This window comes from Drosophila mauritiana, chromosome 3L (genome assembly GCF_004382145.1).
Source record: "Drosophila mauritiana strain mau12 chromosome 3L, ASM438214v1, whole genome shotgun sequence".
NCBI classification, from domain to species: Eukaryota; Metazoa; Arthropoda; class Insecta; order Diptera; family Drosophilidae; genus Drosophila; species Drosophila mauritiana.
Window position 1 is genome coordinate 1,976,706 of NC_046669.1, and position 17,429 is coordinate 1,994,134.

Consider the following 17,429-nt stretch of genomic DNA (forward strand, 5'->3'; position numbering starts at 1 on the left):
AAGGTACTGCAGCAGGATTTGGTGGCTCCAACAACTCTCTTCTAGTAACTTACTTGTTTCAACGCTTTTTTGTGTGTCTGGTTTTGTTTTCTTATGTTTTACTGTTTTCTGAATTGTATCTTTAGTGTCATCTTGAGTAGATTTATCTTCTTGTGCGCTTGGTGTAATTTGTGCAGTGGCTGTGTCCTCGGGCTGTGCAGTTTGGGTTGGTGTAAGCTCTGGTATGTCAGTAGTGTCTACAGTGGTCTCTGTCGGTTCGTCCGGTACTTGCTGGTCTGTGTCTTCTGTCTTTGGAGTCTTCGTTTTCTTGAGTTTCGGTGTGTCGGGTAGTACTGATATTGGTTGGGTTTTCTCAGGTTTTGGTTCTTCCGGAATGGAATCAGAAACATCAAGTTTATCTGGTTTTTCTGGCATTTCTACCTTTTCATATTTTTCAAGGTCAACCTTTGGAATTTCTTCTTCAATTAGTTTCTTTACGTATTCGTGTAAATCGTCCTTTTTAACCTTTCTTACAGTTTTCTTGGGCTTTGGCGCTAGCTTTTCCTCAGGCTCTTCTAGATGTTCTTTGATAGACTGTGGGGAAGGTATTTCTGGTTCTTCGTCAACAATAACTGTAACCGAATCGTTGTCCTCGCTTTCAATTGTTGTAATCTTGAAAGTTGTTTGTTCCTCGGGCCCCATCTTCTTTAAAACTCGCTTGGTAGTCTTTTCATGAACCGGCTTGCCATCTTCAGTTATAACCTCTTTGACATCTACCTCTACGGGCTTAACTTCTAGAATTTGGACTGGTTTTTCGAGTTGCTCGGGAGCTTCTTCTTCGACAACTTTGACCTTTGCATATTGATCCTGAACAGGAGTTTCCTCATTCGGAACTTTTGTAGGCCTTGACTTTTTATCTTTTTTCGGCACTTCTTTGGGCGATTCATCCAAAACGTCGATCGGACTGTCCAATGGCTTATCCTTGACTATTGGTTCGAATTCGATTTTCTCATACTTTTCAAGCTCCGTCTTTGGTGTTTCCAAGTCAATTAACTTTTGTATGTAGTCATGTATATCATCCTTTTTAACCTTTCTGGTTTTCTTCTTAGGTTCTTTGGGTTTTTCATCTTGGTTCAATGGTTCTGGCTCATACTCCACAATAGTTATTTCTGCCTCAGGCTGATCATCTCTAACAACTTCAATAATCTCTATTTCACCTTCGCCAGCAGGTCGTCGCAACATTCGTTTTGTAGTAACTTGCTTATGTACTTTTCCGGTGTCATCTTTGGTTTCTTCTACGTTTGTTTCGCTTTGTATTACCTGAACTGTAAACGGCTTTTCTTCTTTAGGCTTCAGCTCATGTTGCGTTACTGATATTTCGTATTGCTCCGTAGAAGGCTGATTTGGTTGTTCGGCAGTTATTTTAGAAGACTTCTTCTTTTCAGGATGAGTATGCTTTTGCTCTTCTTCCTTAATAGAAACACAGAATTCCTGAACATCTGGGTTTTCCAGCTCAGAATCCTTTTGTAAAGCCTTAAAAGGTTTTTCAACAGTGTCTTCTAACACCTCTTCCGATAGAATTTTAGCTGAAGATATTGGTTTCTTTTTCTTCTCGGGTTTCTTAGTATCTTCAATTTGAATAACCATTTTTTCTGGTTCTTCTTCGATTGGTACTGATTCTACCACAGTTATAAGATCATCACTAACGGGAGAGTCCTCCGGAACGGACTCAATTAAGAGAACTTCATCCTCGTGTGGCGTTTCTTCCTCGACGGAAGTATGCTTATCTTTTATTGGCTTCTTTTTCCTCTTCTCAGAACTTGGTTTGGGAACGACATCCTCGATAACCACTAGGTCCACGGGCTCTTCCGTCTGTGGTGCCTCCTCCTCAATAACTCGTTTGACAAAGTCTTCAACTTCGTCTTTCTTAATTTTCTTTGTACGTTTTTGTTTAACTGACGGTTGGTCCTGATCAGGTGTCTCCGTGGGAACGGTGGTCGTGACTGTTATTACAGATTCGTTTGTATCCGTATCGATTTCCTCGACTATGTCATGAACTACTTCTACAGAGCCTCTATTCTGCTTTATCTTTTTAGTCCTAACCACCTTTTCTTTTACTTTTCCTTCTTCATCTGGCTCCTGATAGCTTTCTACCGTTTCTTCAAGTACTACTATTTCGAATGGCTTTTCTTCTGGCTTTTCTGGAATAAATTCCTTAACAGCAACCGTTAGCTTTGGTTCGTCACTGGCAACTTCAGAGCATTCCGAAATCTTCACAACGGGCTTATCCTCCATTGGCTCTTCAGTTTCTTCTTTTGGTTGTTCCTTAGATTGCTTGACCTTTTTGATAGGCTTTCTTTTCATTTTTATGGGCTCGTCCAAGTCTATTTTTTCATATTTTTCCAGCTCAGTTTTTGGAATATCTTGCTCGATAAGCTTCTGAATATAATCCTGAAGATCGTCTTTTGGAATCTTTTTCGCTTTACGGACTGTTTTCTCTTTTTTCTCCTCTGGAGCTTCCTTGCTCTTCTCTTGAACCTCTTCAGTAGTTACAATGACTTCATACTCTGGAGTGTCACCTGTCTTAATTTCCACAATTTCAATGATTTCTTCCTTGGGGCCAACTTGCTTTTTGATTTTTCGTTTGGTTACACTTTGCTTCGTCGTTTCTCCTTTATCGTCGGTAACTTCTTTTTCCACTGCTTCGGTTTCGAGTTCTTCTACCTGGAAAATTGGTTCTTCAGAGGGTTTATCTTCTGCAGCTTCGGTTACGGCATTATCTTTAGGGATTGGTTCATCTATTATGCTTTCTGAAGATAGCACCCTTACCAGATAGTCTGGGCTTTTATCTACAGACGGCTGCTTGATGGACTTGGGCTTGCTTATCTTCTTGGGCTTTGGTTGTTTTTGTTCTTCACCGACGCTTTCTTCTTCTACACTGATGGTATATTCAAGCGGGTTTGAAGGCTCTTCTAAAGCGCACTCAATCGGTTGGTCTAAGTCTTCCTCAACCAACGCATCGTAATTGCTATTGTTGTCTTCTTGTTCAGTGGCTATGTACGTTGTTGGAGATTTCTTAGGTTTTTTAGTTTTTTCCTTCTGGACCTTTTCTACTTCACCTTCAACTAGCCCAACTGGAATCGGCTGTATAAATTCTTCGATAATATTAATTATATATTCTTCAACGTCATCCTTCTTTAACTGTTTTGGCTTTTTAACAATCTTTCTTTCATACTTCGGCTTTTCTTCAGAATCTAAGATCTCGTCGCTTGACAACTCGACAACTGTAACCTCAGCCGTGGGCTGACCCTCACTTGTTGTTTCCGTAATTTCAAAGATGTGATCTTTAGACCCCTTTCTCCGCGATACTTTTCGTTTCTTGACAGTTACTTCTTTAAGAGTTCCCTCCAGCGTAGGTTCAGCAACGACTTCAACAGTGTGATCATATGCTTCCAATGGAACAGGAGTCTCAACGACCTTTTTCTTTTTTAATGGCTTTTCTTTTTTAATGGGTTGATCCACAGTAGGCTGTTTTATTGGCTTATCAGCTTCACCAAATTCATCAGAAATGTTAACAAGGTACTCGGACGAATCGTCTGGCAGTTGTGGTATTTCCTTGATTTCGTCTAACAAAGTTTTTGGTTTTTCCATACCCTCAGGTTCTGGAACTATGTCCTCAACATTGAACTCGTGAATGGTTACTGGCAGCCCATCAATAACTTCGATGGTTTTTTTGTGGTGAGACTTGACCTTCTTCTTGGGCTTCTTCTTTGATTCCATTTCAGTTGGTTCATATTCCTCTAGAGGAGTTTTTGTGATTTCCTGTTCGATTAACTGTTGTATGTATTTGTCTAGATCGTCCTTAACAGGCTTCTTCTTTTTCACTTTCTGGAGAACTATGACTGGTTGATCGTCAGAGGCATCAGGAGAGCCCTCAGGAACCATTTCCGTAGTAGTTATTTCAATGTCGCCTTCTGGCTTGTTTTCTTCATAAGTTTCTTTTATTTCAATTATATACTCTTTAGGGCCTTCCTTTTTCTTAAGTTTCTTCGTTGTCTTAACTTGTTTCACTTCCTCTCCCATTTCGTTTACAATATTTTCTATGACCGTTTCAGGAGCCATTTCTTCTATAAGGATAACATTTTCTGGTGCCTTCACAATCGGCTTCTTGGGCGTCTTCGTTTTTGTTCTAGTTTCAAGTGCCTCTCCATCAGTAGGCTTAGGACTCTCAAAGCTTTGTGGCTCACAAAACTCTTCTAAAACATTAACGACATAGCTTTCGACGTCTTCAGGCCTCAATTTAATTGTTTTCTTGATTGGTTTCTTCTCCTTAGGTAGAATAATGTCCTCTTGAGACTTGTCACCACTGAGCTCGAGGATTGTAACTTCAGCCAAGGGTTCATCACTAGTTTTTGTCTCGATGATTTCGAATACTTGTTTTTTCGTACCTTGTTTGCGAGAAACCTTTTTCTTCTTAACCTCAATTTCCTTGGTTATGCCATCTTCTTCAGTAACTGGTACAATTTCAATGGATTCATCAAGGTCCTCAATAATTGGTTTTTCGGTATTCTCAGGCCATTGAGGCTCATTAAATTCTTCCAGAACATTAATTACATAGCTTTGGATATCTTCAGGCTTCAATTTTTTTGGTTTCTTTACTGTTTTCGTCTCTTGAGGTATAACAATGTCTTTCTTTAAGCCTTCTTCTGTTAGTTCTACAATTGTTACTTCAGCTAACGGTTCATCACTAGGTCTTGTTTCGGTGATTTCAAAGATTTGTTCCTTTGGACCATGCTTGCGGGAAACCTTCTTTTTCTTAATTTCCACCTGTTTCGGTGTGCCGTCTTCTTCAATTATTTGTACAACTTGCACATCCTCCGATATATCTTCAATTACTGGTTGTGGCTTGTCATCTGCGTCTTCCGGAAGTGTTTCGAATTGAGTGGGTTCAGTTAACTCTTCAAGGACTTTAATAACATAAGTATTGACATCTTCGGGCTTTAGTTTCTTTTGTTTTTTAATAGATTTCTTTTCTTGAGCTACTAAGACTTCTTCTTCAGGCTTTTCTTCTGTAATTTCCACAACAGTAACTTCAGCCAAAGGTTCATCAATAGCTTTCGTTTCGGTGATTTCAAAGACTTGTTTCTTAGGACCATGTTTGCGGGATACCTTCTTTTTCTTAATTTCCACTTGTTTTGGTGTGCCATCTTCTTCAATTATTTGTACAACCTGCACATCCTCCGATATATCCTCAATTATTGGTTGTTGCTTGTCATCTTCGTCTTCCGAAAGTGTTTCGAATTGAGTGGGTTCAGTTAACTCTTCAAGGATTTTAATTACATAGGTATTGACATCTTCGGGCTTTAGTTTCTTTTGTTTTTTAATAGATTTCTTTTCTTGAGCTACTAAGACTTCTTCTTCAGGCTTTTCTTCTGTAATCTCCACAACAGTAACTTCAGCCAAAGGTTCATCAATAGCTTTCGTTTCGGTGATTTCAAAGACTTGTTTCTTAGGACCATGTTTGCGGGATACCTTCTTTTTCTTAATTTCCACTTGTTTTGGTGTGCCATCTTCATCAATTATTTGTACAACCTGCACATCCTCCGATATATCTTCAATTACTGGTTGAGGTTTGTCTTCTTCAGCGGTTTTAAACTTTAACGATTTTTCTTTCTTTGATTTAGGCTTCTCTTCTGAGACCTTTGATTTCAGATCTTTGGGAGCATCCTCTGCATTCTCATGATCAATTTCCTCTAGAGTGAATGCATCTGGCTTAAAGTCATCTTCATCAGGCTCACTCTCTTGTATTGTTACCTCAATTACAGTAATCGGAATGCCGTCGATAACCTCGGTAGTTTTTTTGTGATGTTTCTTGATTTTCCTTGCCTTTTTAGACTCTGGAGAGGTCTCTAGTACAGTAGCCTCAAATTCTTTATGATCTAGCTGAGGAATTTCTTGATCTATCAGCTTTTGAATATAATTGTCCAAGCTTTCGGTCTTCGGCTTCTTTTCCTGTACGATTTGTATCTTGTGGTCCTCCTGAGGCTTCGAATCAATGGATGGTGTTGTCTCAATGGTTCGAATGACAACATCTGCTTCTGGATTGTTATCTTCATATGTTTCAGTAACTTCGATTAAGTATTCCCTCGGCCCCGCTTTCTTTTTGATTTTTCTCTTGTTAGTGACGCGTACAATTTCCTTCCCGTCTTCATATATTTTTTCAGTGACAGGTTCCGGTGTTGACTCCTCAATACGAATGGTATAAAGCGATATAGGGCCAGGGAGAGATTCCTCCTTTTGCTTCTTTGTAGATTTCTTTTTGGATTTTGGCAAACTATCTTTCACGTCTACCAAATATTCATCGGCTTGGAGATTTTCATCATGTTCTGAAAGCTTTGAAGTATATTCCTCGATAGTTGAGTCTTCTGAGGTTGGAGTAGGTTCAAATTCAGATATTTTTATCTTTTTCTGATTATCAGTTTTCTTTTTCTTATCTTTTGGAACGAGAACATCGTCCACGGATGTTATTTTTTCGGATAGAACAGGCTCTACTATTTCGTCCTCAACCACCGTAGTTGTAAATGAACCGATATCCTCTTTCTCCGAGCTTTCTCTGACAGGAGGTCTTGGAACATCTTCATATATATCAGAGAAGTGATCTAATGGAGCTTCCTCAACTACATTGACAATGAACTCCTTTAGTTTTTCTTTCTTCACCTTTCTGACAGATTTTTTCGGTGCTTCAGTAGTAGAAGGAGCAGGTCCGTCGATTGTATCACCAGAAACTTCTGTGGTTATAACTATAACCCTTGCTTCATCAGGCATGTCACCAGGTTTCTCGGTTTCAATTATTTCTATTTCGTACTGTTTCGAGTCCTTCTTAGCTCTGACCTTTCGTTTCCTTACTATTTTCTCATCTTCTAAGGCGATTACATCATTGGCCAATGGCATATTCTTTAAGTCTTCTTCAACTACCACAAAAGGTAGGCAATCACTTAAATCTGCCAAGACCTTATCCACGACCGGCACGATATCTTTTTCCGTTTCTTCAATGTTCTTTTCTTGAGGACGTTCCGACTCAGTCTTGTTGATGAGGTACTCATCGTATTCTGGAACTGCTTCGTGTTCATACATTTCTTTTTCTATTACAGGTTTCTTTTCCACCGGTTTTTTGGTTTTTAATTTTTTGGTTGGCTCATGCTCTGTGATTCCAACTTGAAGAGTTTCGCCTTCATCAATTATTGGTTTCTCGGGCTTCGCCTTTAGCTTTTTCGGTTTTTTTGCTTTACCATCTACATCGATTTTTTCATATTTTTCTAGTTCTGTTACTGGTATTTCGGCATTGATCAGCTGCTGTATATATGCATCGAGCTCATTCTTTTTCATTTTTCTGGATTTCTTTTTTATCTTATCAGTTGTTATTTCTTCGCTGTCTCCTTCGGTATTTTCACTAGATATTACAGTTATTTCATAGAAAGGTTCTCCACCGGGGGCCACCACGCCTTCGACGATTTCCAGAACTTGGACTTCGTCGCCCTTTTCATGTCTTAAAATACGCTTCTTAGGCTTATCATTGTCCATCTCTGACGGCAATTCGGTTAATTTTACCTCATAGAAATCTGACATGGTAGTCTCATAGACCGCCTGATTTGGTTCCTCCTGTAACTCTGTGACAAAATCATCCAATTCCTGCTTATTCATTCGCTTTACCTTTTTCTTAGCAATTGTGTTCGCTTTTGTGTCATCTTGAAGAATTTCTGAGCTTGTGACTGTAATTTCAAAGATTTGTTCATCGTTATCCACAGGAGAAAGTGGTACGATTTCAATTGTGTTATCTTCTTGTTCCGTCTTAACCTTAATCTTTCGCTTTTTTTTGGGTTCCTTTGCTATTGTTTCACTTAAAGGTACTGTTTCAGCTTGGGCGCCTTCGGGTTCCAGATCAAGCACTTCGAACTTATAAAATGGTTTTAGTTTGGTATCTGCCATATCGTCATCAGGCCTTTCACCTTGGCGTTTGCGCAGATTAAGGTCATCTTCTGGGGTTTCTTCAAATTCCCTAGGTTGCCCTGGTAATATTTCGTACTGGTTTTTCTGTGGACTAGGTGTCACCTTCTTTTTCTTTTTATATATAGGCTTCTCCTGCGTGGAAGTATCTACAGACACAGATGTGTCGGATTCTTCTCGGATATCAGAGGTTCTCTCCATCTCTTCAAATTCAATGGGCTCAAATTTAAGTCCTTCCTCAGGCTTGGAGCTCTTTTTGGTCTTCTTCTTCTTGACAACTTCCTCTTCCTGTGTCCTTACTGGCTTTTCACCGTCTTCAATCTCTGCGATATCAAGCTTTACTGGCTTCAAATTGACTTCCTCAGAAGCTTCCTCATTTTGTGGAACTTGGCCCTTTCCAAACTTAAGTTTCCTTGATTCATCCGGAGTTTCGCTCTTTTGCTTTTTGGCGCGTTTGTATTTCGGGTGCAATAGCTCCTTGTTCGATTTTTCGGAATGATCAGATTCATATGTACCTAGATCGGCTTCTTCAAGCTCCGGCTTTTCAGGCTTCGGATGCCTAAATTTCCTTGGACGCAATTTCAATACCTCTTCCGCTTCTTCAACATTTCGTGAAAGTTCCCCTACTTCGCGATTAGTTTCTAATTCGGTAACTACATACGGGAAACAGTATGGTGCATACGGTACAAATCTTATCCAGCTCTTCAACTTTTTGTTTTTAAATGAAGCTTCATTCTTCTTCTTTTTCTCTTCCTGAGGACGTTGTTTAGGGGCTTTAAGTTTAAGCATTTGTGGGAACTCTACCACCGAACTGATTTCAACCATTTTGGGCTTTTTGAACTCAACTTTCTCAATTTTCATTGGAGTAAGCTTGAGTGGTTGCTTAAAAGAAGAGTCACGACGTGCCCTCTGTGGAAGTTCCATTTCGGTGCGTTGGTACGGTTGTAGAACAGTCTTTGGGATTTCTTGGTGTATGAGAAATTGTATGTAGTCATCCATTTCATCTCGTTTTGTCTTAACCACTTTCTTTTTCTTTGCCTTTTCCTTCTTTTCAATTGGTTTTTCATCGACAGCCTCTACCTGAACGTTACCCTGAACCTTTTTTGGCTTTCGTTTCATAGCTATCTTGTCAGTTTGTTCCCCTGTACCCTCATGAACAATAACAGTCTCGTCAGCTTCCTCAATTGGAGTTTCTAGTGTCTTTTTCTGTTTTGGTGTTTTGTCTTTAGTTGGTTTTTGTAAGGCGTCTGCACTTGCCTCTTCAGGTTCAGTGATAGTGTACTCTTTGTAGTATTGGTCTGTTTAAGAAAAAATTATGTGTTTTGTGTTAGCACTAAACTAATTTTTAAATTTATATTTGCATTTTATATAATGCTTTACAACACACAAACTTTGTATGGAGAACAAAGTTTTGCGCTTAGAGATGAGTTGGTTAGAAAACTGATTTTATTTAATTGCGGATTACGCTTTTATAAAACTAAACCACATTATAAAAAATATTTACAAAATACTTTGATAGTTTATATGGTCGAAAATTTGTGTTTAACCACTTAAAAGCAAAGTCAACATGTTTCGCTTTCTTTTTGCAAATTATGTTTAGTTTATAAAAGTTTAACCCATGTACGTATCACACTTAACGGTATATAGTTTTAAATTAATGTCCCACGTACATTAGATAAGTTAGTAGATATAAATTTGACAAAATATCGATCATGTTTTCATGTGTGCAGATTTGTTATGAAATATATGCCTATAAATCCTAGCCTGATAAATTTTTTCAACCTCACATTTTTTAAACGTTGAAAGTTACCTACAATTTGTTGTGCATGTATACATATTAAATACGTGTTTATAAAGAAAAAATCACCTGTTGGTTCGCTGACTTCGGTTATTTCAAGGTGTAATTGTGTTTTGTCTTCTGGAATGAGTTCTGTATCGCTGAGGACTTCCTCAACAACGATGCCTTCCTCCTGAGAAATTCGCTTGTTTTCAGTTTGTATGGTTGTTTCTCCATCTTCGTTTTGTACAGACTTAAATGTCGTAATGTAAACTGGGTGTTCCGTTTCTGTGTTATCGGCCTTTGGTTTATCCACTGTATTAAGGTATTTTTGTGTTTGTTTGTGTTTTGTAAAATGATCAAAAAAATATGTTATTGAATGCCTATTTCAAGTATTAAAAAATAACAGATATATAACAAAACAATTATGAAATGAAATGTCGAAGAAACAAAGATTTTTTGCGTATACTTCAATTTGAGTGGTTTTTGCTAATTGAGTGTTTGAATTGTGTTTCTTTGTGTTCTTACCCTTATGCTTGTGTGGCTTTTGTTTGTGTTTTAAAACCTTTTCATCATCAAGTTTACTAATATCAATAATATCAGCAATATTTTCATCGCTAACAACTCGAATAAGCGAGATGGGCTCCTTGCCCTCTTCGTCAATTGTTTGAATTTGGAAATATTCATCGTCGTCTGGACCTCGCTTCTTAAATGTTCGTGTTTTGGTAGTTTTCTTTTTCGGCTTCTTATTTTCGTCTAATTCTTCGGTAAATACGGTTTCCTCGGGTAATTCTTCTATTGGTATGGGTGTGATTGATATCTCATCAGAAGGCACAAATTCTATGTTTACTGTAGTTAGTGGTTCCTTATCTTCCTCCTCTATTATATGGATAGTTGTAACTTCGTCAAGATCATCGGGTAGGCTCTTTTTGAAAGCTCGGGATTTAACGGTCTTTCTCTTCTTTTTTCCATCGGGCAAAATAACTTTTAGTTCTGTCACATGTTCGGGAAGCTCGATTAATTTACTGTCCTCTGGCTTCGATTCTGTTAAGGGTCTTTCTTGTATTTTAACAGAATATATAGGCTCCGCATTGTCTTGCTCAATAATTCCTATTTCAGTAACTTCTTCAGTGTTATCAAGTGCAGGTTTTTTCATGATACGCTTCTTGGTTTTGATCTTTTGTAAACGGCCTTCTTCATCAACAGCCTCAGACTCAATAACTTCATCAGGTAACACAACTACCTCAGATAGCCTTTCTTCGGGAAGCTCTGGGAATGGGATATTAAACTTCTCTACTGATACTGTAGTTTGTGGTGTTTTCTCATACTCCTCAACGGTTTGAACTTTTGTCACCTCCATGTTCGGACCTTGAATTTTTTTAATGATTCTTGTTTTAATAACAGTTTTGGTTGGAGTTCCATCTTCTTTTTCTGAAAGTATAACTGATTTCCGCTCAGGCAATTCAAATACCGTTACAGCGTCTTCGGGTTTTTGAACGATAACCCTTTTTTTAAGTTGAACTTTGCCTACACTGGGAGCACTTAATTCAGTTTCTTCGACTGTTACCGTTGTTTCTGCTTTCTTGTCGTCCTCCTCGACGGTTTCAATTGTGGTGACCTCTTCCTTATCACCCTTGACCTTCTTAATAACACGAGTACGGATCTTCTTCTTCTTAGGCTTGCCATCTTCCGTTATAGTTTCGACCACGCGAACCTCCTCTGGAAGCTCTTGAATTTCCTCAGGTTTCTCTTCTTCAAACGGAAGTTCTTCAACAGTAACCGTTGTTTCGGGTTGCTTGTCGTCCTCCTCGACGGTTTCAATCTTGGTGACTTCTTGCTTGTCACCCTTGACCTTCTTAATAACGCGAGTACGGATCTTCTTCTTCTTAGGCTTGCCATCTTCCGTTATGGTTTCGACCACGCGAACCTCCTCTGGAAGCTCTTGAATTTCCTCAGGTTTCTCTTCTTCAAACGGAAGTTCTTCAACAGTAACCGTTTTTTCGGGTTGCTTGTCGTCCTCCTCGACGGTTTCAATCTTGGTGACTTCTTGCTTGTCACCCTTGACCTTCTTAATAACGCGAGTACGGATCTTCTTCTTCTTAGGCTTGCCATCTTCCGTTATGGTTTCGACCACGCGAACCTCCTCTGGAAGCTCTTGAATTTCCTCAGGTTTCTCTTCTTCAAACGGAAGTTCTTCAACAGTAACCGTTGTTTCGGGTTGCTTGTCGTCCTCCTCGACGGTTTCAATCTTGGTGACTTCTTGCTTGTCACCCTTGACCTTCTTAATAACGCGAGTACGGATCTTCTTCTTCTTAGGCTTGCCATCTTCCGTTATGGTTTCGACCACACTAATCTCCTCTGGAAGCTCTTGAATTTCCTCAGGTTTCTCTTCTTCAAACGGAAGTTCTTCAACAGTAACCGTTGTTTCGGGTTGCTTGTCGTCCTCCTCGACGGTTTCAATCTTGGTGACTTCTTGCTTGTCACCCTTGACCTTCTTAATAACGCGAGTACGGATCTTCTTCTTCTTAGGCTTGCCATCTTCTGTTATAGTTTCGACCACGCGAACCTCCTCTGGAAGCTCTTGAATTTCCTCAGGTTTCTCTTCTTCAAACGGAAGTTCTTCAACAGTAACCGTTGTTTCGGGTTGCTTGTCGTCCTCCTCGACGGTTTCAATCTTGGTGACTTCTTGCTTGTCACCCTTGACCTTCTTAATAACGCGAGTACGGATCTTCTTCTTCTTAGGCTTGCCATCTTCTGTTATAGTTTCGACCACGCGAACCTCCTCTGGAAGCTCTTGAATTTCCTCAGGTTTCTCTTCTTCAAACGGAAGTTCTTCAACAGTAACCGTTGTTTCGGGTTGCTTGTCGTCCTCCTCGACGGTTTCAATCTTGGTGACTTCTTGCTTGTCACCCTTGACCTTCTTAATAACGCGAGTACGGATCTTCTTCTTCTTAGGCTTGCCATCTTCCGTTATGGTTTCGACCACGCGAACCTCCTCTGGAAGCTCTTGAATTTCCTCAGGTTTCTCTTCTTCAAACGGAAGTTCTTCAACAGTAACCGTTGTTTCGGGTTGCTTGTCGTCCTCCTCGACGGTTTCAATCTTGGTGACTTCTTGCTTGTCACCCTTGACCTTCTTAATAACGCGAGTACGGATCTTCTTCTTCTTAGGCTTGCCATCTTCCGTTATGGTTTCGACCACGCGAACCTCCTCTGGAAGCTCTTGAATTTCCTCAGGTTTCTCTTCTTCAAACGGAAGTTCTTCAACAGTAACCGTTGTTTCGGGTTGCTTGTCGTCCTCCTCGACGGTTTCAATCTTGGTGACTTCTTGCTTGTCACCCTTGACCTTCTTAATAACGCGAGTACGGATCTTCTTCTTCTTAGGCTTGCCATCTTCCGTTATGGTTTCGACCACGCGAACCTCCTCTGGAAGCTCTTGAATTTCCTCAGGTTTCTCTTCTTCAAACGGAAGTTCTTCAACAGTAACCGTTGTTTCGGGTTGCTTGTCGTCCTCCTCGACGGTTTCAATCTTGGTGACTTCTTGCTTGTCACCCTTGACCTTCTTAATAACGCGAGTACGGATCTTCTTCTTCTTAGGCTTGCCATCTTCCGTTATGGTTTCGACCACGCGAACCTCCTCTGGAAGCTCTTGAATTTCCTCAGGTTTCTCTTCTTCAAACGGAAGTTCTTCAACAGTAACCGTTGTTTCGGGTTGCTTGTCGTCCTCCTCGACGGTTTCAATCTTGGTGACTTCTTGCTTGTCACCCTTGACCTTCTTAATAACGCGAGTACGGATCTTCTTCTTCTTAGGCTTGCCATCTTCCGTTATGGTTTCGACCACACTAATCTCCTCTGGAAGCTCTTGAATTTCCTCAGGTTTCTCTTCTTCAAACGGAAGTTCTTCAACAGTAACCGTTGTTTCGGGTTGCTTGTCGTCCTCCTCGACGGTTTCAATCTTGGTGACTTCTTGCTTGTCACCCTTGACCTTCTTAATAACGCGAGTACGAATCTTCTTCTTCTTAGGCTTGCCATCTTCTGTTATAGTTTCGACCACGCGAACCTCCTCTGGAAGCTCTTGAATTTCCTCAGGTTTCTCTTCTTCAAACGGAAGTTCTTCAACAGTAACCGTTGTTTCGGGTTGCTTGTCGTCCTCCTCGACGGTTTCAATCTTGGTGACTTCTTGCTTGTCACCCTTGACCTTCTTAATAACGCGAGTACGGATCTTCTTCTTCTTAGGCTTGCCATCTTCCGTTATGGTTTCGACCACGCGAACCTCTTCTGGAAGCTCTTGAATTTCCTCAGGTTTCTCTTCTTCAAACGGAATTTCTTCAACAGTGACCGTTGTTTCAGGTTGCTTGTCGTCCTCCTCGACGGTTTCAATCTTGGTGACTTCTTGCTTGTCACCCTTGACCTTCTTAATAACGCGAGTACGGATCTTCTTCTTCTTAGGCTTGCCATCTTCCGTTATGGTTTCGACCACGCGAACCTCCTCTGGAAGCTCTTGAATTTCCTCAGGTTTCTCTTCTTCAAACGGAAGTTCTTCAACAGTAACCGTTGTTTCGGGTTGCTTGTCGTCCTCCTCGACGGTTTCAATCTTGGTGACTTCTTGCTTGTCACCCTTGACCTTCTTAATAACGCGAGTACGGATCTTCTTCTTCTTAGGCTTGCCATCTTCCGTTATGGTTTCGACCACGCGAACCTCCTCTGGAAGCTCTTGAATTTCCTCAGGTTTCTCTTCTTCAAACGGAAGTTCTTCAACAGTAACCGTTGTTTCGGGTTGCTTGTCGTCCTCCTCGACGGTTTCAATCTTGGTGACTTCTTGCTTGTCACCCTTGACCTTCTTAATAACGCGAGTACGGATCTTCTTCTTCTTAGGCTTGCCATCTTCTGTTATAGTTTCGACCACGCGAACCTCCTCTGGAAGCTCTTGAATTTCCTCAGGTTTCTCTTCTTCAAACGGAAGTTCTTCAACAGTAACCGTTGTTTCGGGTTGCTTGTCGTCCTCCTCGACGGTTTCAATCTTGGTGACTTCTTGCTTGTCACCCTTGACCTTCTTAATAACGCGAGTACGGATCTTCTTCTTCTTAGGCTTGCCATCTTCCGTTATGGTTTCGACCACGCGAACCTCTTCTGGAAGCTCTTGAATTTCCTCAGGTTTCTCTTCTTCAAACGGAATTTCTTCAACAGTGACCGTTGTTTCAGGTTGCTTGTCGTCCTCCTCGACGGTTTCAATCTTGGTGACTTCTTGCTTGTCACCCTTGACCTTCTTAATAACGCGAGTACGGATCTTCTTCTTCTTAGGCTTGCCATCTTCCGTTATGGTTTCGACCACGCGAACCTCCTCTGGAAGCTCTTGAATTTCCTCAGGTTTCTCTTCTTCAAACGGAAGTTCTTCAACAGTAACCGTTGTTTCGGGTTGCTTGTCGTCCTCCTCGACGGTTTCAATCTTGGTGACTTCTTGCTTGTCACCCTTGACCTTCTTAATAACGCGAGTACGGATCTTCTTCTTCTTAGGCTTGCCATCTTCCGTTATGGTTTCGACCACGCGAACCTCCTCTGGAAGCTCTTGAATTTCCTCAGGTTTCTCTTCTTCAAACGGAAGTTCTTCAACAGTAACCGTTGTTTCGGGTTGCTTGTCGTCCTCCTCGACGGTTTCAATCTTGGTGACTTCTTGCTTGTCACCCTTGACCTTCTTAATAACGCGAGTACGGATCTTCTTCTTCTTAGGCTTGCCATCTTCTGTTATAGTTTCGACCACGCGAACCTCCTCTGGAAGCTCTTGAATTTCCTCAGGTTTCTCTTCTTCAAACGGAAGTTCTTCAACAGTAACCGTTGTTTCGGGTTGCTTGTCGTCCTCCTCGACGGTTTCAATCTTGGTGACTTCTTGCTTGTCACCCTTGACCTTCTTAATAACGCGAGTACGGATCTTCTTCTTCTTAGGCTTGCCATCTTCCGTTATGGTTTCGACCACACTAATCTCCTCTGGAAGCTCTTGAATTTCCTCAGGTTTCTCTTCTTCAAACGGAAGTTCTTCAACAGTAACCGTTGTTTCGGGTTGCTTGTCGTCCTCCTCGACGGTTTCAATCTTGGTGACTTCTTGCTTGTCACCCTTGACCTTCTTAATAACGCGAGTACGGATCTTCTTCTTCTTAGGCTTGCCATCTTCCGTTATGGTTTCGACCACGCGAACCTCCTCTGGAAGCTCTTGAATTTCGTCAGGTTTCTCTTCTTTAAACGGAATTTCTTCAACAGTGACCGTTGTTTCAGGTTGCTTGTCGTCCTCCTCGACGGTTTCAATCTTGGTGACTTCTTGCTTGTCACCCTTGACCTTCTTAATAACGCGAGTACGGATCTTCTTCTTCTTAGGCTTGCCATCTTCCGTTATGGTTTCGACCACGCGAACCTCCTCTGGAAGCTCTTGAATTTCTTCAGGTTTCTCTTCTTCAAACGGAAGTTCTTCAACAGCAACCGTTGTTTCGGGTTGCTTGTCGTCCTCCTCGACGGTTTCAATCTTGGTGACTTCTTGCTTGTCACCCTTGACCTTCTTAATAACGCGAGTACGGATCTTCTTCTTCTTAGGCTTGCCATCTTCCGTTATGGTTTCGACCACACTAATCTCCTCTGGAAGCTCTTGAATTTCCTCAGGTTTCTCTTCTTCAAACGGAAGTTCTTTAACAGTAACCGTTGTTTCGGGTTGCTTGTCGTCCTCCTCGACGGTTTCAATCTTTGTGACTTCTTGCTTGTCACCCTTGACCTTCTTAATAACGCGAGTTCGGATCTTCTTTTTCGTAGGCTTGCCATCTTCCGTTACTGTTTCGAACACGCGAACCTCCTCTGGAAGCTCTTGAATTTCCTCAGGTTTCTCTTCTTCAAACGGAAGTTCTTCAACAGTAACCGTTGTTTCAGGTTGCTTGTCGTCCTGCTCTACGGTTTCAATCTTTGTGACTTCTTGCTTGTCACCCTTGACCTTCTTAATAACGCGAGTACGGATCTTCTTTTTCGTAGGCTTGCCATCTTCCGTTATGGTTTCGACCACGCGAACCTCCTCTGGAAGCTCTTGAATTTCCTCAGGTTTCTCTTCTTCAAACGGAAGTTCTTCAACAGTAACCGTTGTTTCGGGTTGCTTGTCGTCCTCCTCGACGGTTTCAATCTTGGTGACTTCTTGCTTGTCACCCTTGACCTTCTTAATAACGCGAGTACGGATCTTCTTCTTCTTAGGCTTGCCATCTTCCGATATGGTTTCGACCACGCGTACCTCCTCTGGAAGCTCTTGAATTTCCTCAGGTTTCTCTTCTTTAAACGGAAGTTCTTCAACAGTAACCGTTGTTTCAGGTTGCTTGTCGTCCTCCTCGACGGTTTCAATCTTTGTGACTTCTTGCTTGTCACCCTTGACCTTCTTAATAACGCGAGTACGGATCTTCTTCTTCTTAGGCTTGCCATCTTCCGTTACTGTTTCGACCACGCGAACCTCCTCTGGAAGCTCTTGAATTTCCTCAGGTTTCTCTTCTTCAAACGGAAGTTCTTCAACAGTAACCGTTGTTTCAGGTTGCTTGTCGTCCTCCTCGACGGTTTCAATCTTTGTGACTTCTTGCTTGTCACCCTTGACCTTCTTGATAACGCGAGTACGGATCTTCTTCTTCTTAGGCTTGCCATCTTCCCTTATGGTTTCGAC

The 17,429-nt window shown here is 41.2% G+C and overlaps 1 protein-coding gene across 2 annotated transcripts in view; it reads right to left on the bottom strand.

Annotated features, from left to right (window-relative positions):
• The window catches only part of LOC117140861 (titin-like), a 116,236-nt gene that overhangs the window by 12,954 nt on the left and 85,853 nt on the right, over window positions 1-17,429 (bottom strand). The window contains exons 27-29 of one of the 2 annotated variants that reach the window (XM_033303998.1): window positions 10,289-15,659; window positions 9,851-10,075; window positions 54-9,281 (exon numbers count right to left, since the gene is read on the bottom strand). In XM_033303998.1, the coding sequence (XP_033159889.1) occupies window positions 54-9,281; window positions 9,851-10,075; window positions 10,289-15,659 (14,824 nt within the window). The remainder of the gene's footprint in view (window positions 1-53; window positions 9,282-9,850; window positions 10,076-10,288; window positions 15,660-17,429) is intronic. The other variant, XM_033303999.1, reaches the window with a different exon arrangement.